General features: G+C 45.2%; 4 protein-coding genes across 5 annotated transcripts; 2 read left to right on the plus strand and 2 right to left on the minus strand.

Moving 5' to 3' along the window:
• Positions 1-4829: 4829 nt before the first annotated feature.
• Positions 4830-5910, plus strand: sowahd (sosondowah ankyrin repeat domain family d). The gene has a single exon (XM_007893166.2). The coding sequence runs from the start codon at positions 4830-4832 to the stop codon at positions 5709-5711; it is 882 nt and encodes a 293-aa protein (XP_007891357.2). The 3' UTR covers positions 5712-5910.
• Positions 5911-7500: 1590 nt separating this feature from the next.
• On the minus strand, positions 7501-16765 carry LOC103178433 (UPF3B regulator of nonsense mediated mRNA decay). The gene is made up of 10 exons (XM_042340749.1): positions 16579-16765; positions 15335-15441; positions 14473-14579; positions 13778-13903; positions 13349-13462; positions 12974-13020; positions 12675-12866; positions 12026-12180; positions 10095-10770; positions 7501-9075 (listed from the first exon to the last, which is right to left on the minus strand). The coding sequence occupies exons 1-10, from the start codon at positions 16678-16680 to the stop codon at positions 8911-8913; spliced, it is 1791 nt and encodes a 596-aa protein (XP_042196683.1). The 5' UTR covers positions 16681-16765; the 3' UTR covers positions 7501-8910.
• A 77-nt stretch (positions 16766-16842) lies between these two features.
• ndufa1 (NADH:ubiquinone oxidoreductase subunit A1) lies at positions 16843-18615 on the plus strand. Its single transcript, XM_007893170.2, has 3 exons — positions 16843-17071; positions 17687-17776; positions 18403-18615. Exons 1-3 carry the CDS (start codon positions 16871-16873, stop codon positions 18421-18423), a joined length of 312 nt encoding a protein of 103 aa, XP_007891361.1. The 5' UTR covers positions 16843-16870; the 3' UTR covers positions 18424-18615.
• Positions 18616-18658: 43 nt separating this feature from the next.
• LOC103178435 (putative defense protein) lies at positions 18659-21507 on the minus strand. Of its 2 annotated transcripts, XM_007893167.2 has the most exons (5): positions 21267-21507; positions 20062-20174; positions 19858-19973; positions 19294-19358; positions 18659-19208 (listed from the first exon to the last, which is right to left on the minus strand). In XM_007893167.2, exons 1-5 carry the CDS (start codon positions 21466-21468, stop codon positions 19087-19089), a joined length of 618 nt encoding a protein of 205 aa, XP_007891358.2. In that variant the 5' UTR covers positions 21469-21507; the 3' UTR covers positions 18659-19086. The 2 variants fall into 2 exon arrangements, with proteins under 2 accessions (XP_007891358.2, XP_007891359.2); XM_007893168.2 differs by lacking the exon at positions 19858-19973.
• Between the last annotated feature and the right edge of the window lie 533 nt (positions 21508-22040).

The following is a 22040-nucleotide window of genomic DNA, read 5'->3' on the forward strand; positions in this document are numbered from 1 at the left end:
ATGACTCGTTTGAACACATACCCTAAAAAAAAAGTAAGATCGATCCGAACTAAAGTTGATATGTAAATATATATTCGAAGGACTGGACGAGTATTTGCCACTACCGGGTCTTGTTATAAGGCACCGAACGGCGAGTTGAGTGCGTCGGCGAATGAGAGGGACAGAAATTCAACGTTTTCCTCTTAATGTCACGCAGTTTTGCTGTTTGCGTCATTGGAATGAAACGCCGACAAGTTCACACCTCCCACAGAGAGAGAGAGAGAGAGAGGTGCGTATTGTTTGCGGGAACATCACACACACACACATCACACATCACTTTGCACACTCACACACTTTGCACACTCACACACGCACACACACGCATTGCTTCTTTTAAGCCGAGTGTCGCCGGAGCGATGCGACTAACACAGGACGAGTGTCAAGTGGTCACGATGGTGAAAAATCTCACCGCTCCTGCAGTGATTATTAACCCAAACCTTTCGGATTAAAACCCAAGTATTGAGAAATAATTGCGTAGGGAAAAAAAATGGGCTGCCCCCCCCCCCCCCCCCCACCTCCCCTCCCCTCCCTCTTGTGGGTAATGTGTGGGATTGTACTGTAATTAATGTAAATACGTAGATGCATAAGGACTGATCTCCTCTCTTCCGTCCATCCCACTCTCTCACCTATCTATACCTTTTGTGTCGGCTGTTTCTGTCTCTGGCAAAATACCTCACGGGGAGGTTGGGTTTGCCCTGCAAATATGGATGTGTGGAACACTTCACGAGAACAGATTTACATCCACGCACACATTGCACTTCAGTGTTCTCTTTATTCTCTTTAAATCCCATCTGTATCGTCGGTCTAAATCAGAGCTTGAGTTACCAACTTGAGTTAGTGACAATAACAGAAAAGGCAACAGGACAACAACGTGCACTTATATATATATATGTATATATATATACATATATATATATAGCTCCTCGTGGTTCCAAAAAAAGTGGTTCCAAGACAACGTGCGCTGCTCCAGTAACAGTGTCGTTCACGTTGGAAGAAAGGAAAATGGGTGATGGGTGTTCAGTGAAATGTTTGAACGTTATGTGAGAGGCGTAAATAAACCATTGGAGGTTTGATGGCAGATCAGGCCAGAAGCATTTGGCACAACATCGAGCGATGGGTTACAATGGGGCATTGGTAAACCAGGGCATTCCTGCACTTTTTTTTTGTGAGTTAACCTTGATAATTAAGGTTCTTGTTCTTGTTGTTGTTGTACACGTGTGCAGTAAAAACGTAAATGACTCAGTCAATGACCGACTGTGTCACTGGTCCCTGGAAGTATGTAATGCACAAGCAATGGTGATGATGACATGGTGAGTCCAAACCTGCATATACATGCTGAGCAAGTGGCAAGTCCTGATTCACCAGCCACAGGCACAGCAATTTGAAACTTGTGGTGAAATAATCTATAATAATAATAATAATGATCATCATTGCATTCAATATAGCGCCTTAGCACATTGTTGAGACAACTCAAAACACTTCGCAGAACATATGGTAAATTTTCTGAGTGCAACTGATGGAAACATCGGACGATCTCACCCGCGTGCAGTTGTTTGTTCGAATAGAAATATTGCTCGAAGGCCTAAAGGTAGAGTACAACTATGTCATATTGACTGCTGTATCCAATCCCAGCATTGATATAGAACAGGAAAAGACCCAAGAAAGCTCCTCCCTTTTAATACATCTAACTCCTCCTCGCTGAAAGTGAAGGCTGTCCAAAGCTTGTGAATGTTAGGGCAATAGCTTCTGCGGTTAATGTTGCCAGGACGTATACCTAGGATCTTCCGTTTCTCTGGGGCGCTAACCTGCATTAGGGCTGCTATATAAATGCAAGTTGTCGTTGTTATTTGTTGTTGTTATTTCCGCTGCCCACAGTACAGACTGCGCTTGTGAAAGTCGCAAACGACATCCTCTCTATCTCTGACCAGGGCTCCCTTTGCCTCCTTGTCCTCCTGGACCTCTCTGCCGTGTTCGACACAGTCAATCACGCCATCCTCCTCTACTGCCTTTCCTCCGTCATCCATCTCAGTGGGACCGCATTTGCCTGGTTCGAGTCCTATCTCACAAACCGCCAGCAGTACATCTCCACAAACGGCTTCTCCTCTTGCTCTCACCCGGTCACCTGCGGGTACCCCAAGGATCCATCCTTGGCCCTCTCCTCTTTCTGATCTATATGCTCCCTCTTGGGGATGTCATCCGCAGATATGGGGTACACTTCCACATGCATGCAAACGACACCCAGCTCTATTTTTCCACCTCTCTTTGCGACCCCCAGTCCCCTGATGTTCTGTCAGTCTGCCTGTCAGACCTCAGGGGTTGGATGAGCGCAAATTTCCTTCAGCTGAACGTTGACAAGACAGAAACCATACTCTTTGGCTTTCGTCAACGTCTAAAATCTCACAGCTGTCACCTTTTCCACCTACCCGATCTTCCCCTAAAGGTCTCTGAACCCATCCGCAACTTAGGCGTCAGGTTCGACCCCCAATTATCCTTCTTTCCCTACATCCAGTCCCTCACCAGCACCGCTTCCTTCCACCACCGACGCATCGCCCATCTCCACCAATACCTCTCCCCAGAAGCAGCTGAAACCCTGGTCCATGCCTTTGTTTCTTCGGGTCTGGCTTCCTCCTTGTCTCCCGAGTCCTCCATTCCACCCTCGCCGGCCATGCCCTCAGCCACTATGCCCCGAGCTCTGGAACTCCCTTCCTCACTCCCTTCGCCTCACTCCCTCCCTTCCTATTATTAAGGTCTTTGCTGAAGACCTTTCTTTTCGACCGCGCCTTTGGTCACCTTCCCCCCCCCCCCTCCCCTCCCCCTGGCTCGGCCCCGGGATCCGGTACTGTGAAGTGCTCTGGAACGCCGTCCGGCGTGGAGGGCGCGATATAAATCCAAGTTGTTGTTGTTGTTGTGTATCAACTGGTTCCCAGAGTTCCTACTGCAAATGACACCACCATGGATCAGTACAGCTCATGAAATTCAAATCAATCTGTGTTAGAGCCAATAAACACAGGGTTATCATGCAATAGGGGAGGAATAGAGAAACAAAGAAGTGGAATAAGAGATTTCACATACTGCTCTGTAAATAAATGGTGCAACTTCTCATCGGATGTCACGCAACCGATGCTTTCTCTTACTTCCTTATAGGTTTCATTTTAAGCACTTTGCAAGATGATGTGTCTGATCAGCGATCAGAGGAATCTAACTTAAGGAATCTTGTTAATTCAACGGTGAAATCAACAGACAGAACCAGACAACGTCACTAATGTGAGATTAGGATTTAAATTCTTAAAATCGTGGTCATCTCCTTGGTTCTGAAACCCCCCCCGCAATGATCCAGATATTTTAAAAATCACTTCCTTTCGGCTTAACTCAGCGCCTTTTTTGTAGGGTTAAATTAGATTTTTTTTGGATTGATGTAGCAGTAATATGGTGGTGGGGGGGGGGGGGGGAGAGAGAGAGAGAGAGAGATAACTCACGTCTCAGGGTTGGTTAAGGAGTGAGCGAATTCAAATGCAGGTCCAAAGTACACAGCATTTATTTCTGTGGTGATGGGGAAGTCGTGCACGAAACCGACACACACACACACAAAAAAAAATGAGAGAAAGAGGAAATTCCACGGGGGCGAGCGTGATGGAGAATTTAGCGAAAGGGGGCGAGTGAGTGAGTGAGTGGGGAGGGAGGAGAGAGAGAGAGAGACCTCACTCATCTATCTGCATGTGAGAGTGAGTGTGTGCGGTTGTGTGCGGTATGTGGGTGGGTTTAACGCTCCAGTTAATAATTGACCCAACTCAACACATGTACACAACACACCCTCTTCACTCATTCCGGAGCTTGGACTCAACGGGTCGGAGAGTAATAAGCCCTCTCCACCCCCACCCCACCCCCCCCGAGGAGCAACCGAGAGAAAGGGAGAGACAGGAGAGAGAGAGAGAGAGAGAGAGACGAGAATGTTTGAAAAGGTCGGAGCTATGAACCGCAACAGGTTTGCGGGATCGGCCGGAGATCTGAACGCTTTCTACATCGGAGAGGTCCCAACCTCCCCGGGGGGTCGCCCCCTCCCCGAAGGCTGTGACCCACTCGGTTGCTGTGGGGTCGCCGAGGACGTGACCCGCTTTTCCAATCTCCTGGATCGCTTCCTGGAAAATGCCGAAAGTCCCCCAGGAACAGAGGCGGCTCAGAGGACAGCGGGTGACATAAATCTGTCTCCTTTCTGTAGACAACCCGAGAGGGGGGAGAGGGAGAGGGAGAGGGGAGAGAGGGGGGAAGAGAGGGAGAGGGAGAGAGGGGAGGAGAGGGAGAGGGGAGAGAGGGAGAGGGGGGAAGAGAGGGAGAGAGGGGAGGAGAGGGAGAGGGGGGAAGAGAGGGAGAGGGAGAGAGGGGAGGAGAGGGGTGAGGAGAGGGAGAGGGGGGAAGAGAGGGAGAGGGAGAGAGGGGAGGAGAGGGAGGAGGAGAGGGAGAGGGAGAGGGGTGAGGAGAGGGAGAGGGGGGAAGAGAGGGAGAGGGAGGAGGAGAGGGGTGAGGAGAGGGAGAGGGAGGAGGAGAGGGAGAGGGAAGAGGAGAGGGAGAGGGAGGAGGAGAGGGGTGAGGAGAGGGAGGAGGAGAGGGAGAGGGGTGGGGAGAGGGAAGAGGAGAGGGAGAGGGGTGAGGAGAGGGAAGAGGAGAGGGAGAGGGGTGAGGAGAGGGAAGAGGAGAGGGAGGAGGAGAGGGAGAGGGAGGAGGAGACGGAAGGAGAGGAACTTAACGACGAGGGTAACTCCGCGGGATCCACACCGACAAAGGTCCCGAATCCAATGGGAACCGCGGGCGATCCGCGGGGCGGGAGGCGGTCGGGGTCGGAACCGGAGCGGCGGGACGGTGTCGGGGCTCCCGGCGGCAGAGACCCGGCGGGAAGGGTTTGGGACGAGGGGGACGTCGCCCCCAACCCGTGGGGCACCCGGAAAAAATGTCGGAAGGAGCTGAACGCCCGCGGGCGCGGGGCCAGGAGGCGCCACGAGGAACGCGAGTGGCCGGACTCCGGCCACGGCGGGTCCGACGGGTCGGGCGAGTCCAGCGGGTCCGGCGGGTCGGGGATGACCCTGGACCCGTCGGAGCACGAGTGGATGCTGGCGGCGGCCGGAGGCGACTGGGAGAAGATGGCGTGGCTGCTGGAGTCGGACCCGGACCTGCTGGACCAGAAGGACTTCATCACGGGGCTGACCGCCGTGCACTGGCTCGCCAAGCAGGGCCGGACCGAGACCCTGATCGCTCTGGTGCGCTTCGCCGAGGGGCGAGCGGTGCGGCTGGACGTGAACGCCAAGGCGAGCGGCGGCTACACGGCCTTGCACTTGGCTGCCATGCAGGGCCACCAGATGACCATCAAGCTGCTGGTGGGCGCCTACGACGCCTCGGTGGACATCAGGGACCACACGGGCAGGAAAGCCTGGCAGTACCTGGGCGGCGACGTGCCCGGGGAGATGAAGCTGCTGACCGGGGCGCGGGAGGAGGAGATCGGGAGGCGGACCGTCTCCGAAGCCAAAGCCAAAGCCAACGCCTGTCCGGACCGGGTGGACCCCCCACGCGGCAAACCGGACCTGTCCGGGATCGTGTCGTTACGCAAACTGCTACAGCCATCGCAGTGGCGAAGGAGGAGACGGTGCGAACGGGCGGACACTCCCGCGGCTCTCCTCACGTGAATGAATGAATGAATGGACGGACGGACGGACGGATGATGGACGGACTCTGATGGCTTTGGACTCTTTTGCCCGAAGACTTGAGCCATTGCCGTCGGTGGCGTCGCCCACCGTCGTAGGATGCGCCGTACGCGTCTGCACTGGGTTTGGAGATGTCATGTATGTCATGTAACGGTGTTACCCGGACCGGACCCCTCCTTCCTTCTGGTTGAGGACAATTTTTTTTTATATGGCACCGAAGGGTTCACCCCCATCCGCACAGGAGAGGAGACTGGCAAACCATTCCCGGGAGGGGAGGAGGATGCACTTTCAGTAATTCCTTGGTGGGAATTTGGCATTTAGAATTTTTTTCTTTTTTTGGGGGGGAAGAAAATTGGTACCCACACACCCACCCACCCACCGCCCAAAAAAAAAAATGGGGAATTGACTCGGTGGCGATGATCTTTACATTTTCGTTTAAAGAGCATTACCGGGTCAGTCGTTGAAAAGCCGCTCAAGGCGAGCAATTGGGGTACCCGCGATTGATTACTTCCTCGCGGGTTTAAACGTTGCCCGGGTTGGTGGTTATTTTTCCAAACTTGGGCTGGTTTATCAGTTCGGCTCAGTTGGTCGATCGGAGTTGAGGTGCAGATCAGCCATGATCTAATAGAATGGCCGAAAGGGCTCGAGGGGCTGAAAGGCCTCCTCCTGGTCCTATATTCCAATCGAGATTTCTGTGGTGGTCTTCCCGCCTCATGTTGGATTCTGACTCTTCGTCTGGCCCGACGCTCTCTTGGGGGGAGGCTCTGTCCTGTTGGGAGGTGCAACATCTTTCAACAACAAATGATAATAATAATGATAATCCTTGCATTTGATGTAGCGCTTTGCACGTCTTCTCGACGTCTCGAAGCGCTTCACAGAATAGACTGTAAAGTGAATTGACCGTATATTTGTGGGCGAATGCCAAGATCATTTTTGCCTGTTCACGACACTACTTACACAGTAGATCTCATGGGGTTTATGACATTTTTCTATTCCTCTGTGTTTGGATATAACGCTCCTAAGTATTGCTTATTTCAGTAATGTTTGTAACTGTGATCTGGATGATGATGATGAATTCAGTCAGATCAAATAGATCGCCCCCCAAAAAAAATAACCGATCTGCTCTAAAAGATGCTAACAAATTACAATGACCTATTCTAAATAAAACCTGTGATGATTTTTCTGGTAAAGTTCAAATATAAAATACAGTATTTATTACAATATGAACATGACTGTGTATGTGAACTGTGTTTGTGTGTGTGTGTGTGTGTGTGGGGGGGGGGGGGGTTGTTGTATCCTATCATCATTGCCTCAAATACACATTCTCCAAAGATTGACAAACTTTTTCACCCGTGTTTTTGTTCTGCTGCGTCAACATGTCAGCAGATCTATAATTCGTTCTTTCTGAAGTGATTTTAAGACACGGAAAGTGTTTGTAAACTTCCATTGGTAACCTTTTGTGTCAAAACAAAAGTGTTCCCATGGACAATGTATTCAATATGTAGCTAACAACTTTGCAACCCCTTAAGGATTGTTTCAGAGCATTACAATAGAGTCATTTTCTTTGCTCGGCCGGGTGTCTGGCACAAGGGGAAAGCCATCACCAGGGCCAATGGAAAATTGTGGAAATATTTGCCAAAAATTGTGGGGAAATTTGACAACTTTTGATCACTAGAGTTGCCAGTTGGCCTATGCATTCATTGATGATACACAGTCAACACTGCTCGAAGTATGAACCGCATGTGAAAAAGAAATGAAAAGATACCAACGGTTTTGTGAATTCAATATTTTATTTCTACTGAGGAATGGTTTTGAATCAATTCTGTTCCTAAAAGCTTTTCGAAGGGTGGTGTCTGCTCTAATATGCCATGCTTATCCACCAAGACAATCCCTTGGCCCCTGAAGACGTGTGCAATAACTAACGTTTCAAGCACAAGCAGAAAGAAATGCGTGACAGTGCAAACGAGGGATCCAGAAGAGTTGTGGAGTAATCTTAATATCATACTCGTTTGCTTATTTTGCCAAACACGATCCCCCCAAAAAAAATACTAGCACACATTGTAATCAATCACCGGAAAAAAAAGAAAACTAAACTACTTGCTTCTCTTCCCTTTAGTGCATCTTAATTTCTAACCTATTGTCACATTACTATCCCAGTACTTTTTTTTCAAAAAAAAAGAAAATCACACATTCTTGCTTTCCTCCAGCAAGAGTCGTGGACCAGAGCAAAGAGGTTGGGTTCCACGTTTGTGGTGCTGCAATGCCAGCACCCTCTACTGGTCAGCCACACTTCGCCTGAGCCACAATGCTGCCAACAGGAAAAATATATCTCTAATGATAAATAAGAAAAAAAAGTAAAACTTAGTAAAGGAGCAGGGGCAAAAAACTAGTTAATTCTTATATAGCATTCTACTCATCCGTGTGACAACATAGAATGAGTCAAAAGTACTGGGCCGGCATTCCAGCAGGAAATGGACAAATATATTTTTCCCTACGAACCTACTTTTTCATGAAGGGCTTTTATTAAAAGTGTAAAATCCAAGTATTGTGTCACCTTCAAAGCCTCTTCAATGGAGCTCTAATGGTTCCTTTCTCCAACTGTAGAAATGCAAGAGTCTACACTGAATACAACAGGTGTGGTAAAAGTTAAACAAATAGCAAATGCGAACTTCATTTTTTCCTGGGCCTTTTCATAGATCCCACAGATAGAGATCAATGTATTATAAGGCCACTAAGAGTTCTCTCATGCAGTAATCTTCAATGTATTTTAAATTACGATGGCCCAAGTTGTTTTTTTTTTAGCATTTGCTAGTATAGTGTTGCTTTAGCTGATTGCATGTATCCTTTACTGGTATCTGGCTAGTAAAACAGATATTACCAACTCACTCTGGGTCTTTTATGCGTAACAAGCAGTTGTGTTATCAATCATAAATCTACCTTACGTTCTCATTAATCTCCAGCTGCAATAACCGCACACTTGCTAACATTGGAGCCTTGTGGCAGCCGTAATTATAAAGGGAAGGAAATTCCCATTCTGAAGAGGAAAAATACCAGTTTCAAACATTTTATCTGACAAACCAAAACGCTGTCCTCACTATCTGAACTCCTACTCGATAAGGACACTTCCGGATATTCCACGCTCAGGCTGTCCACTTGTCCACCTCATTGAAGAACACGATTTTCATTCTTCACTTTCCTTCTCAGCAAAACTCCTGGAAGCTTCAATCTCCTGCTGGTCCTCACTTTCATCAGGTGACCTCACACCACCATCGCCAGACTTTGCATTGGTCGGTCCACCTTTGCGGTTCCGTGCTCCAGGCTGATATAACTGCATAGTTGGTCGGTCCTAAAATGAAAGGAAGGGCACCGTTATTTTTCTCCCTGTGCATAATTTTCCTGATCTTACTGTTGACTCTAATTTTGTTTCTTCCACATTGTTTCCCCCCCATTTTAACACGGTACAAGGTGGAGTCCTCAGTGGTTTCTAGAGCACTCGTGTTGCTAAGCGAGACACCTGGGTTCAATTCCAGGCAGGGCGAAACCTTGGGCAAGTTTCCTTACTCCACACACCTGATAATAATCCCTCCAAAAAAAAACAATAATTAATTGGTCATTTTCAATCCACGACTGTTTGTGGGACATTGCTGTGTGCAATTGGCTGCCGCATTACGCCCACAAATATACGGTCAATTCACTATACAGTCTATTCTGTGAAATGCTTTGAGACGTCGAGAAGATGTAAAAAGCGCTATATCAAATGCAAGGATTATTATTCTCTTCTACCTCAAAGTTAATTTTGCTTGTTAGTCAGGTGTAGCTGGTCCCGATTAGCTGCAGTGTTTGCTTACATTGCAACATTCTCTATAGGACACAATTATTATTTTTCCATATAATAATCCCAATCTTTGAATTGATCAATTTCAGTTCCAACTGTCTCGTGACTCAGGTGAATACGTCTTTAGTATGTCAAAGAAATGTGGAGACTTCTTCCCAGTTATCTCGGTTTATATAATCCTGCTAATCCAAAATTATCCCCACATTCAAATGAAATTGCTGGTCATCTTAGTTGTTTACGGGACATTACTGAGCCAGATCAGCTGTCACATTTGGAGCTATAACAACATTCACTTTCAATTCTAATCGATTATATTTCGTACAAAATAAACCAAACAAAATTTTTCACAATTAGGAATCCTAAATTTAAGCAATGACTACTCTTGTACAGCTACGATAGACGGGAGTAACTTTACATGTTATTTGAGGCGGGCATGTAGACTACTGGTACTTATATAGAGGCAGATTTCAGGCATTAACAGATTCTCAGGTAATGTTGAAGCTACATGTAGCAGAATGCTGTACTTGTACCTTGTTTCTTATTCGTTCTCTCTTTAGGCTATCCTCCTTCTTGTCATCTTTTACTTTCTCAGACTTGTCCACACTTGCAGCAAGGTCCAGGTTTTCCTTTTTCCTGGCTTTTTCACTTGCTTGATCTTTTTCCTTTTTGACCTCTTCATCTTTCTTTCTGCAAAGTTTGTCTGCTTCACTTCGCTCCCTCTGTTTTTGCCGTTCTTCCTCCAGGCGTTTCTGCCGTTCCTTCTCTTTCAGTCTTCTCTCTCGTTCCCTTTCCTCTTTATCTCTGTACTCTCTCCCATCCTTCTCCCTATACTCCCTATACTCTCTCCCATCCTTTTCCCTATACTCTCTCCCATCCTTCTCCCTGTACTCTCTCCCATCCTTCTCCCTGTACTCTCTCCCATCCTTCTCCCTGTACTCTCTTCCATCTTTTTCCCTGTACTCTCTCCCATCTTTTTCCCTGTATTCTCTCCCATCTTTTTCCCTGTATTCTCTCCCATCTTTTTCCCTGTATTCTCTCCCATCTTTTTCCCTGTATTCTCTCCCATCTTTTTCCCTGTATTCTCTCCCATCCTTTTCCCTAAACTCTCTCCCATCTTTTTCTCTATACTCTCTCCCATCCCTCTCCCTGTACTCTCTATACTCTCTCCCATCCCTATCCCTGTATTCTCTTCCGTCATCTTCAACCCTGTCACATTAAGACAAAATGTTCAAGGTTCAAAATAGGAAAATATACAGGAGCAGGAACATGAACTACAAAATTGACCAACATCTAGGTCATAGGGTTTGGAAGGAGGATTCTTCCTTCAAAATGCAAGTTTAACATTCATGTAAAATGTAATTTGTTTCAAGAACAAACTAGATAGATTTCTACTAGACAATATTATCTTGGGATACGGTACAGTTTGGCACACAAGTCAAACGACTGCCAGGTTGGTGCAAGACGAACTTGAAGGACCTTGGTCTTCTTTCGCCTAGCAAATTCCTATGTTCTTATATAGTTGTTGGTAGTGCAGAAAGGAGATATTCCAGTATATCAAGAGATGGTCCTCAGTTCCTAACCGTATGAAAGAAAGGGCGGGTGGTAGCTAGCTTCCCACGTGCAGTGAGGAAGGAAGCGAGACTGGCTTTCATTCAAATACAAGACAAATTTACAACAACAACAACTTGCATTTTTATAGCCCTCCACGCCAGGCGGCATCCCAGGGCACTTAACAGTTCACAATGCTGAGCCACGGAAAGGAGGAAGGTCTTCAGATGCAACTGGAAAATGGGGAAAGAGGAGGCAAGGCGAAGGGATTAAGGAAGGGAATTGCATAGCTTCGGGGCATAGTGGCTGAAGCCATGGCCACCGATAGTGGAGGGGAGGATTCAAGGGACAAGGAGGTGACTGGAGCCAGTAGAGTGGAGGCAGTGGGTAGTGCTGTTAGGAGAGAGGAGGTTGGAGAGATAGGAAGGTACCAAGGTGTGGAGGAATTTAAACACTAGAGTGAGGATCTTGAAGTTGATCCGATCTGTAACTGGGAGCCAGTGGTGTTTGGCAGGGACTGAGGTAATCAGGATGCAGGTGAGAATGCGAGCGGTAGAGTTTTGGATGAGTTAAATTTTGCGAATAGTGGAGGAGGGGAGACCGGCGAGGCAGACAAACTTTACATTTATACAGCTGCCTGTTGGCACCTTCAAAGCAGCATCTTGTAAGCAACTCGAGGAAAAGTGGGAGACAAATAGCAAATTAAAATTGTGCAAGCAGTGATAAAACAATTCTCAACGGGTACAATTCATAAGCATATATAGGGTTCATTCATTCGACTCAATAGACCTGATAAGATCTTCCTGGAGGATTTCCTCCAGTTTAAAAATGATTATGGTGAAGAGAAGCTACTTGTTCAGCAAATAATGCACAGCAAGTTCACTTTAAGTTCAAATTCATTTTTCTTACTTACTTCTTTCCTTTATCTTCTTTGACTGAACTGTCTAGTCGTTTGCCCTGGCCCATAAACATCTTGTCCTCTTTAGCACGCTCTCGATCAAGTTTCTTCAGCCTCTCCTTTGGCTTTTCTGAACTTGGATCGTCCCCTTTGTCTGGCTTTCTCAAAAGCTACAGAGAAAGTTTTGTTGTTAAGACGTTTTGTAAATGTTTATCAGAGCGCTCACTCCACAACGCAGCTACTTCAACAGATTTATACACCATCTGAGGGAATGCTCTTGGTCTCTCACAGTAACTGAGGCAACAACAAATTGTATTTTTGTAGCACATTTAAGAAGCCGATAGAATGGTTTGAAAGTATTGCAAAGTCACCCACCAAGGTGTGACTTTTCCTTCCTGCCTGAGAGAGGGATTTAGCTTCAACCCGATGATAAATGGGGGAGGGGAAAGGAAGAGAAACCGATAAAAGTTCATCCTCCAAAGACCGGCCTCCATGGTATAGTATGGTGGTGAAGTTCCAATCTAACACTCAGTTGGGCATGGTAGTGGCACATATGGCACTGTATCCCAAGATGAATCAACACTTGCAGAAAATAAGTATAAGAAGGAGAAAACATCGGAATTAAAAAAACATTGGAAACAAAATAGTAGGAATTCTATTGGACCTTTATTTTGGCTTCTTCCTTTGAACGCTCCTTATCTTTGTCATATCCTTTATCTACCATCTTCTTTTGCTTCTCTGCTTCCCTTCTCTTTCGCCTTTCTTCCTCTCTCCATTTTCTCCTCTCTTCTTCTCTGATTCTTCTCTTTTCCAGCTCCCGTCTCCTCCTTTCTTCTCTTTTCTCTTCTCTTATTCTCTGGGAGAAAACAGCACTAACTATTATACCTTTTGGGTAAACACCGAAAAACAGTTACACAAAATAAATCTTAAACCACAGGATTTCAAGACAAATTCCAAAATTACCTGCTTATTCTTCACGTAGTCTAAGAGAGGTGTGGTTTTCTTAGCAGCTAAAAAAACAAAAAACATTAATTCTTTCCCATTTGTACAACACATTTAGACCTGATCTTTACACTTGAGTTCACATAATAACCACAGATGGCCATGGAATATCAGAATTTCGACAATCTTTAGTTACAATATCCACTATTTGTGTCACAAATGGGCCTCTCTTTTGCTCGTGACACTAAGGAAATAGAGACTCATCTCAGTATTTGGTTTTAAAAATAATGTGTTTCACTTATTAGTTAAAGATAATTTTCGATCTACTATCAAATGATCTGATGTGAAAAACACTATATAAATGTAAATTGTATTGTAAAGCCAGCCACAAGGTACCTGCAAGCTCTTTGGTTTTAGCTTCAATTTCCTCCAGAAGTGTTTCTGGATTAGCTGCAGTCTTTTCCTCTTCTGCATTATTGTAACTCTCTAAAAACTTCTTATATTCAGGATCTGGTCAAAAATAACATAACATAAAAAGGTGCAATTAAGATAAGTTTAGCGAGGTTCTCACAATTTGCACCCCTAGAGAATTCTTCATCTAATTATTAAAACAATAAAAAAACAACCCTGAGCAGAGGCAGAACAGAAGCAGCAATATCTACAGTGTTCCTTAGTTTGAAGTCAGAAAATTCTGAAGAAGCATTTAATCCAGGAAAAGGACAAAATGTAATAGAATAGGCTCAGAGCAACAAGTTAACAACTTAGTTCATTATTAAAATAATATTAAAGTATACCAAGGCATTACTATTAATATAAACGCCATACCATCGCTGAAGTGTATTTGTTCTGCAGCATCTTCAATAGTTCCGGCTTTTGCATCTTTCTTCTTGCTTTTCTTTTTGGGAATTTTCTGAAATGGAGCAAATTCTACTATAGCAGGATATTCTTGACCTATTAGGAAAAACACAACATAGCTGAAACAAATATATAGTCTGCCTCGTTTCGCACACAAAGCTTTACAGTTTATTCTATGAAGCGCTTTGAGATGTCTCAACGATGTGATAAGGCTCTATTTCAATGCAAGGATTATTATTATTATTATTTGTTAGTAGAGAGGTAAGTCTCATGAATGCGTATCGACATTGTCAAATGGCTTTCAATGTTTACTGGCATGAACGTTAGAAAACTAAAGTAAAAGGGGCAGTGTTACTAAACTGGTACGAACGCTTAGCAGAGGAAAATATACAGAAAAAAATGTTTGGCAATGTGCGAGAAGCTTATATTTGCAACACTTGAAGCGCCAAAGATAAGTAGTTCTAACAGTGTATGGTAAAGGAATTCCCTGATTTACATTACCATTGTTAAAATATTCAAAATGATAATCAGAATACACAAAAGGACATAATTCTTACCAGTATATTTTTGAAAAGCAATAGATATGAAAGATATTCAAAGCACTGCTCCAATGAAACTAACAAAGAAAAATCAAATAGTATATGAAACACTAAGAATTAGCATACCTTTGTTATCAATGAAAACATAGCCATCAAACTGATCCCTGAAAAGGACGATGTCTTCTTGATTCTTGAAATTGATGTATGCTCTAGAAAATACATGCGGATACAAACTGGGAAAAGAAAGGGAGATTTTATGTAAAGTCAAATAATTTGAAAACATGTAATCGACCTAAATAGTTTTGTTAAATTGTACGTTATAAAATCTGCAATCAGGAACTGTGTCATGAGGAGCTGCAGAGAACAGCCTTTTTTCATTAGATATATATCTACCCCTAAAGCTGACAATATAATATGAAGTCAATTTTTGAATAACTATATTGGTGGCTATACAAGGCGCTATACAAATGTAATTTTGTTGTTGTTGGGTGCAAATCCCGCACTAGAATACTTTAACATTTTAAGTAAATGATATAAAAATCAAATTTATTAATCTTTGCATTTAATGGAGTGCCTTATCATATCAAAACTCAAAGTGTTTAACAGTTCAGTGACTGTTACCGTTGTCAACCGTGACAGCAAATTTTAGCACATGTGGCAATGTCCCTATCCGACGACTTTGGCTGGAATTTGGGTGAGGACAGGATTTAGCTAATCTGTCACTTCCTTCAAACCATAGTCTTTCAACAATCACTATTTTCCTATAAATGACCACTTGGTTGAGGTACGAGAAGGTGCCTTGCACCCAAGAAAGAGTATGCCAGAATAAGTCAGCACTTCAGGAGAGAAAGAAAGCAATCATGGGAAGTCCACGGCAAAAAATATGGGTTTACCAAAACAGCAGAAATGAAGGAGAGCTAAGTAATATGGTCCTGGAATTTCCATATTTAAAATGGTGTGATTCAATATTAAGATAGGAGTTTCTTACCTTGAATCAGTGGAAAAAAATTCAAAGTAATCATGCTCAGGTAATGGGGCAAGCTGCTCTTCTAACTGTTCTTTTGTCAGACTAGGAGGCAAACGACGGACCACAACCTTATGNAAAAAAGTCAAAAATTCCTGTCAGCAATATTGCATGGATAACCAGCAATTTTAATGTTTCAACAATCAACTGTTAGAATGAGAAATGTATCTGAAAAACTCAATTTATTGAAGAAAAAATTTGATCTCCATGGGAGGAAGCAAACTGGTTCAGAGAAAAAAATCATAATAAATCCACAATAATCTAGGGCACATGTGATACTGCAGTTGACGACCTCACATCCTCAACCTATAGCCTATAAAGTAATTAAAATGCAAAATACTGCAGATGCTGGAAACCTGAAACAAAGACAGGAGTCGCTGGGAACACTCAGTATTTCAGACAGCAGCTATGGAGAAAGGAAAGTGAGCCAACGTCTTGGGTCCACAACCTTTTGATATAGTGCCTTCTCAAAGCTCTTCACAGAGTAGGCTGTGAGTTGAATCTGACTATATATTTTGTCGGCAAAAAGCAGCAGCCAATTGCGCACAGCAGTGTCCCACACACAGTCGTGGATTGAAGTGAGCAAATTGTTTGTATTATAATACCCAGTCAACAACAAACAAAAATGGTGCGGTTTACAGATTCCCAGAAAACAAAAACTGGTGTGTGAAACCATAAACTGGCGCAGTGACCCCAAACATTTAGTAACGCTCCACAAACACAGGTTAGTAGCGGAAGCACAAACAGGAACTTGTACACGAACGAACTGTAAACACTCAGCAGGACGGCTCAGCCCAGCCCGGCTCAGCCCAGCTCAGCTCAGCTCAGCCCGGCTCAGACCAGCCCGGCTCAGCCCAGCCCGGCTCAGCTCGGCTCAGCTCAGCTCAGCCCGGCTCAGCCCAGCCCGACCCGGCTCAGCCCAGCCCAGCCCGGCTCAGCCCAGCCCAGCCCAGCCCGGCTCAGCCCAGCCCAGCCCAGCCCGGCTCAGCCCGACCCGGCTCAGCCCAGTCCGGCTCAGCCCGGCCCGGCTCAGCCCAGCTCGGCCCGGCTCAGCCCAGCCCGGCTCAGCCCAGCCCGGCCCGGCTCAGCCCAGCCCGGCCCGGCTCAGCCCAGCCCGGCCCAGCCCAGCCCAGCTCAGCTCGGCTCACTGACTTGCACCACACAGCCCTCCCCCCCACCAGGCCGCGTCGTTCCCAGACTGTACAAACCTTAGTTAAGATCTCTTTCTTTTCTTTCTTCTCAGATTTCTCGTCGAATCTGCTCTCCACTCTCTTCTCCTTGGGTTTGGCGTTCTCCTTGTCCTCCTTCATGGCGCGCCGTGGCCGTCAGGAAGCCCCTCCGGTCCCCTCCTCCTGTCACTCGCAGCCCTGGTGATGAACGCCTGCGCGGGACTCAGGCAATAGGTTATCGCGAGGTTTGAACGGGGGGGGGGGGGGGGGGGGGGGGGGGTTCACGCATGCGCAGGAGGCGCCGTTCGTTTGCAGCGGCAGCGGTCCGCGCATGCTCTGTGGGGGTCGGCGGCCGGCTCCCGGGTCAAAGGCCGAAGCGATCGACAGTCGCCCAAAGTCGCTTCACTCGAAAGGCGAAGACGCCGCCGGGATGTGGTACGAGGTTTTGCCCGGAGTCGCTATCATGTATGGCGCTCTCTGCGTTCCTGGCATTGCCACCTTCTATCTTCACAAGTTGGCGTGCGGTCGGAAGGTGAGCAAGAGCTCAGCATCGGGGGGTGGGGGTTTTGCTGTGTGAGGCCCTTCACTTGCTTTCGCGGAGGTGACATTGGCACCTGCCTCACAGGGCACCCGTCCATTCCCGAGCGCTGACAGTGTTCACCGTATATGATGACATGCATTATTCTCAGAGAAGTATGTTAATATTCTGTTTTTTTTTAAAAAAAGTAATGTCCCACAATTTGCACCGTTGTTTCCTTGTTAGGAGATGAATAAATCGGTCTTTTCTTTCAAACAAACCTTCCCTGAATACTGTAGTATAGTCGGACCTGTTTTCAGCAGCAACCTCAGGAGATTGGACCAGAGTGGTCGTTATGTAGGGTGGTCTCTGAGTAAGGGTGTGTTGGTTCGTTGACCGGGCCTGAACGTTTAAAAACTTTCTCCAGGCAAAATTTCCGTGTGTAGACTCACACTAGACTTAGCACATTTACCTCGCTGTTTCCACTGATATTTAGTTAATATTTTGGAAAATATGTGGTTACTAATTTTTTTTAAATTGAGCGCTTACCTAACCATTCCACCAATGTAGCTTGAAGTAGCTGCTGTTTCATATTCACGTTTTAAAAGTTTTATTCTTTATTATGTCCAGGAAAAAAGGACTGCCCGTTTGCCTTACCAGTGGTCCCTGATGGAAAGAGATCGAAGGTTATCTGGCTCTAATAAGTATTACAAGTCGAAGGTAAATAATAATAATCCTTGTATTTGATATAGCACCTTATCCCAGCAACATCCCACAAACAACCATGGAGTGAGTGACCAACTTTATTTGGGGGATTTGTTAACCAGGACATTGGGAGAAATTCCCTTCTCTTTTCAAATAATGCCATGGGATCTTCAGAGTCCACACGTACAGGCAGACAGGACCTTGGTTTAACGTCTCATCCAAAGGATGGATGTTTCAGCAGTATGGCACACAAATTTTCAATGTGCTTATTTCAGCCACAACTGCTGCACTTTTAAGAAAAGCATTACTCACAATTTCACAATACAGTAGAAAATCATCAAGCAAAATCATTTAATTGGGAATATACAATGTTTAATTTTTCAAATTGGAAGAACAAGAAGCAAGGTGTGAGGAATCTTGTATATTTCTCCTCTGAAGATCATCAACAACAACATAATTACATTTGTATAGCTAGCGCCTTTCACACTGAGAGAACATCCCAAGGCGCTGGGATGATCAGAAGTATATACATGAGATCACCTTGCATACCATAGAAATGTTTTTTTGTACTATTGGTAATTAGTTCTTTTTAATGCTAAAACTCAATTGTCCTACTTAACAGGAAATTCTTTCATTAACAGGGTTTGGAAAACATCAACTGATGGACTATTTAACCTCAAACAATGGGACCGTAAATTCTAGACAGGATTCTTGCTAAAACCTTAGATTTGTTTCCTCTGTGTTTCATAAGGTACATTAAATAAAACTAAATAAGTCTGCTTATCTACTTTATTGTGATCTATGAAGAGAACATTGAATGTTTTCATGACAATAAAAACAAACTGGCAACATAATAACAACAATTATTATTGTTCAATTATTATTATAAATTACAACAGAGAAAGCAGATACTGTTGCAAAAGCTTAGAATTCAAAACAACAACTACTTGAATTTATAGAATGCCCTTCATGGAGGACAACATTTTGGAGCTCTGCACAGTTAAACAGATTTGTAGCTTATTTTCAAGCTAGAAACACCTGTTAAAATGGTGTTATACATGCTTTCATTTTCCTTAAACTACAGTAGCAAAGAAAAAAATCACAAAGTGAAACTAGGTTGGATTTCGATTGATGGGATTTTCCATACCTACAACTTTTGCTGAACCATTTTAGTGTGAAATCATGTTCAACCTATGTGTAATTTAATGATTCATCGTATTGTAGCAAAAGAGTTACCAAATTAATGGTCCAGAAGAGAACATTGTACTAATGCAATAAATAGAAATATATACATACTCAGATAATTAGTTGTTTGCTATCATTCATTACATACCAATATAATTGGATCTGGTCACCAAGTGAAAACATAATGTTACAATCATGATGTTGATTCTATATGTCAGCTTCCCACTACTGCTGAAACCACGAACGCAGTTAACCGATGGCCCTAGAGAGAAAATGCATCACTAAGTTTGGATATTTTAAATCTTTATAAATATTTGCCATATGTTTTTCATTACTTTTTCACTCACCCCTGGGTAAAGGAGGTGATTCCAAAGCCCGCCAGTAGACTGAGAGAAACTGTGCCACCGTTGCCCTGAAATATGAAATGAATTGTGTATCATCAATTAATATTGTCAACCGTGATGTAATTTAGTAAGATCTGTAAATTTTACTTTATTTAAAAAAAAATGTATGGCCTCAATTTAATATGTATATGACTTCTCAAATGAAATCAAGAAAAGATCATTTCTTGATTAACCCATAACTGCTCTATTTTCAAAGCATTAACAACCTACTCTAACTGTGGATTCTATTGCACCCTCAATCTCTGGGCAGTTGATTTAGCACCTTTCAGCTGGTTGCTGCTCACCTGTTGGACTACACTGACCTAAATTATTAGGAGTTCCAAGTCCTTGAAGCCACAACCTTCTGATTCTGAGGCAAGAGTGCTAACAACTGAGGCAGACTGACACACCAAGGAGATCAACAAAAAATTGCAACATATTCAACCAACAACAATTTGCATTTATATAGTGCTCTTCATTCCATCCCTATACTTCAATTTTTCAAGAGAATTTGACTTCAATACATACTCAAATGTAATAGAAGGAATACAAAGAGTTTCAGGTACTATCCATTCATATGTGCCATTGACAACGGCATTGGAGGCATGCGTGTGAGTAACAGCAGTTCCTTCTTTATTAAAGCACTAGGGGAAAAAAAAGATTTTTGAGTATATAAATATGTATGCACTGAAATATAGTGGGGGGAATCATTAAATCAAAACTATTATTTACCTTTAAAAGCTTGGAAAATTTAGGTGGATCCTTCCATCTTCCAAATGTTATTCGAGTGTTAGTCTTTCGAGCTTGTAACATAAATCCTCGGTATCTTCCTCCTATTATTGTAACTGAATATAATGTTATGATTAAAATTCTGTTCTCTAAAGTATTTAAAATCTTTCCATACATATCTAATATAGTATTGTTTCATTAATGTATTGCTCTATTGAGCTATTCATAAACTACCTGTAGTGTTTTCAAAATAAGTAATCACATGAAATACTTAACCTGTTGAGCAGTTATTGTGTACATAATAGTTGATTAATGAATGTTCTTATGAGTAAAAAAAAATCTCTAGCTGATTTTCCCCTTTAAATCTGAAGAGCTGCAGTTTGTTTAGCTTTTCCACAAAATGCATTACTCTACCACACCAGTTAACGTTTGCCAGAAAAGTCCAAAATATTAAATAATAATCCTGGCATCTGCCTGGACTATTCTGAAATGTTTCACAAAGAATTTCTTGACGTGTAATGACGGCTGTATTTGTAAGCAAACGAGGCACAATTTTTTAATTCAGCAAGATCCTATAGGCATTGATCATCATCATGAACAACAACAACAACAAAACTAGGTTTGTATAGCGCCTTTCACGTCAGGAGGAAGTCCCAAGGCGCTGGACAGTCAGTGCTTTGGACCCGGGATCGGGGAGAGTGAAGGGCAAGAGGGGGGAAGGAGGGTGATCAAAAGCACGGTCGAAGAGGAGGGTCTTGAGATGGGTCTTGAGGGTGGGGGTAGAGTGGCTGAAGGCCTGCCCGCCAATGCTGGGGTGGGCGAGGCGGAGGATGTGAAGCAGACCGGAGCCCGCCGAGCGGAGGGGGTGGGCGGGTTGGTAGGGGGTTAGGAGGTGGCAAGAGGTAAAGGGTGGTGTGTGGGGGGGGGGGGGGGGGGAAGGAGGCCATGAAGTGAAAGATCAATTGATCCAGACAACGGACTTCTCTTTTTAAATAGTGGCGCGGGATCTTTGCTGTCCGTCTGAGCCGACAGACTGACGCTATACACATGTCATTTGTTGTTGTTGTTGTTGTTGTCTATCTGGGGACTGTGAGCTTGAAGTGCCCCCCCACCCCACCCCCCAAAAAAAAAAAGGAGCTCGAAACCCACACACTTCTGCCCTGCCAGGCGGCTGTTGGAAGGAAAAGGTTTGACACCACAACGTATACCATTTACGGTCTTCCCGGGTATGTAGTGTTTGGCTTCGAATACCACGTCGTATATGCTCTTGTCGGACTGCGGCGGCCACGGGTGGCGAGGCTTCATCTTCTTACAGGCGGACAGAGGAGCCCCGGTCGCCAAACCGGCGGTCAGGCGGGCCATCTGCAGAATGGCAATGCAGCACAGCGTGAGGCAAAGGCAGACGGACATTTTTTTTTTTTTTTTTGGTCGTTGAGAGAGGCGACGCCCCCCCCAAAAAAAAGGGTGGTGGGGTGAGTGAGTGAGTGAGTGAGTGGGTGAGTGGTGGGGGGGAAGGCACGCGCGCCCGCCACGGAAGAGCTCGAGGGGCGGGAGAGGACGCGCGGCTCTCGGCCGCAGCCGTTAAATTCAAAACCTGCGCGCGAGCACCGCGTTGACGCATGCGCAGGTGGACCTGCAGCGTGAGGAGGGATGGCCGGGTTTGAGGGGGGGGGGGTGGGGCAATTGCTGGGAGGGGGCAATTGCTGGGAGGGGGGAGGGGGGTGGGGCAATTGCTGGGGGGGGGGTGGGGCAATTGCTGGGAGGGGGGGTGGGGCAATTGCTGGGAGGGGTGGGGCAGTTGCTGGGAGGGGGGTGGGGCAGTTGCTGGGAGGGGTGGGGCATTGCTGGGAGGGGATGGGGCAGTTGCTGGGGGGGGGTGGGGCAATTGCTGGGAGGGGAGGGGGCAGTTGCTGGGAGGGGGGTGGGGCAATTGCTGGGGAGGGGGGGGGGGGGCAATTGCTGGGAGGGGGTGGGGCAATTGC

The sequence above is a fragment of the Callorhinchus milii genome, unplaced genomic scaffold (genome assembly GCF_018977255.1).
Source record: "Callorhinchus milii isolate IMCB2004 unplaced genomic scaffold, IMCB_Cmil_1.0 Scaffold15, whole genome shotgun sequence".
Classification (NCBI taxonomy): Eukaryota; Metazoa; Chordata; class Chondrichthyes; order Chimaeriformes; family Callorhinchidae; genus Callorhinchus; species Callorhinchus milii.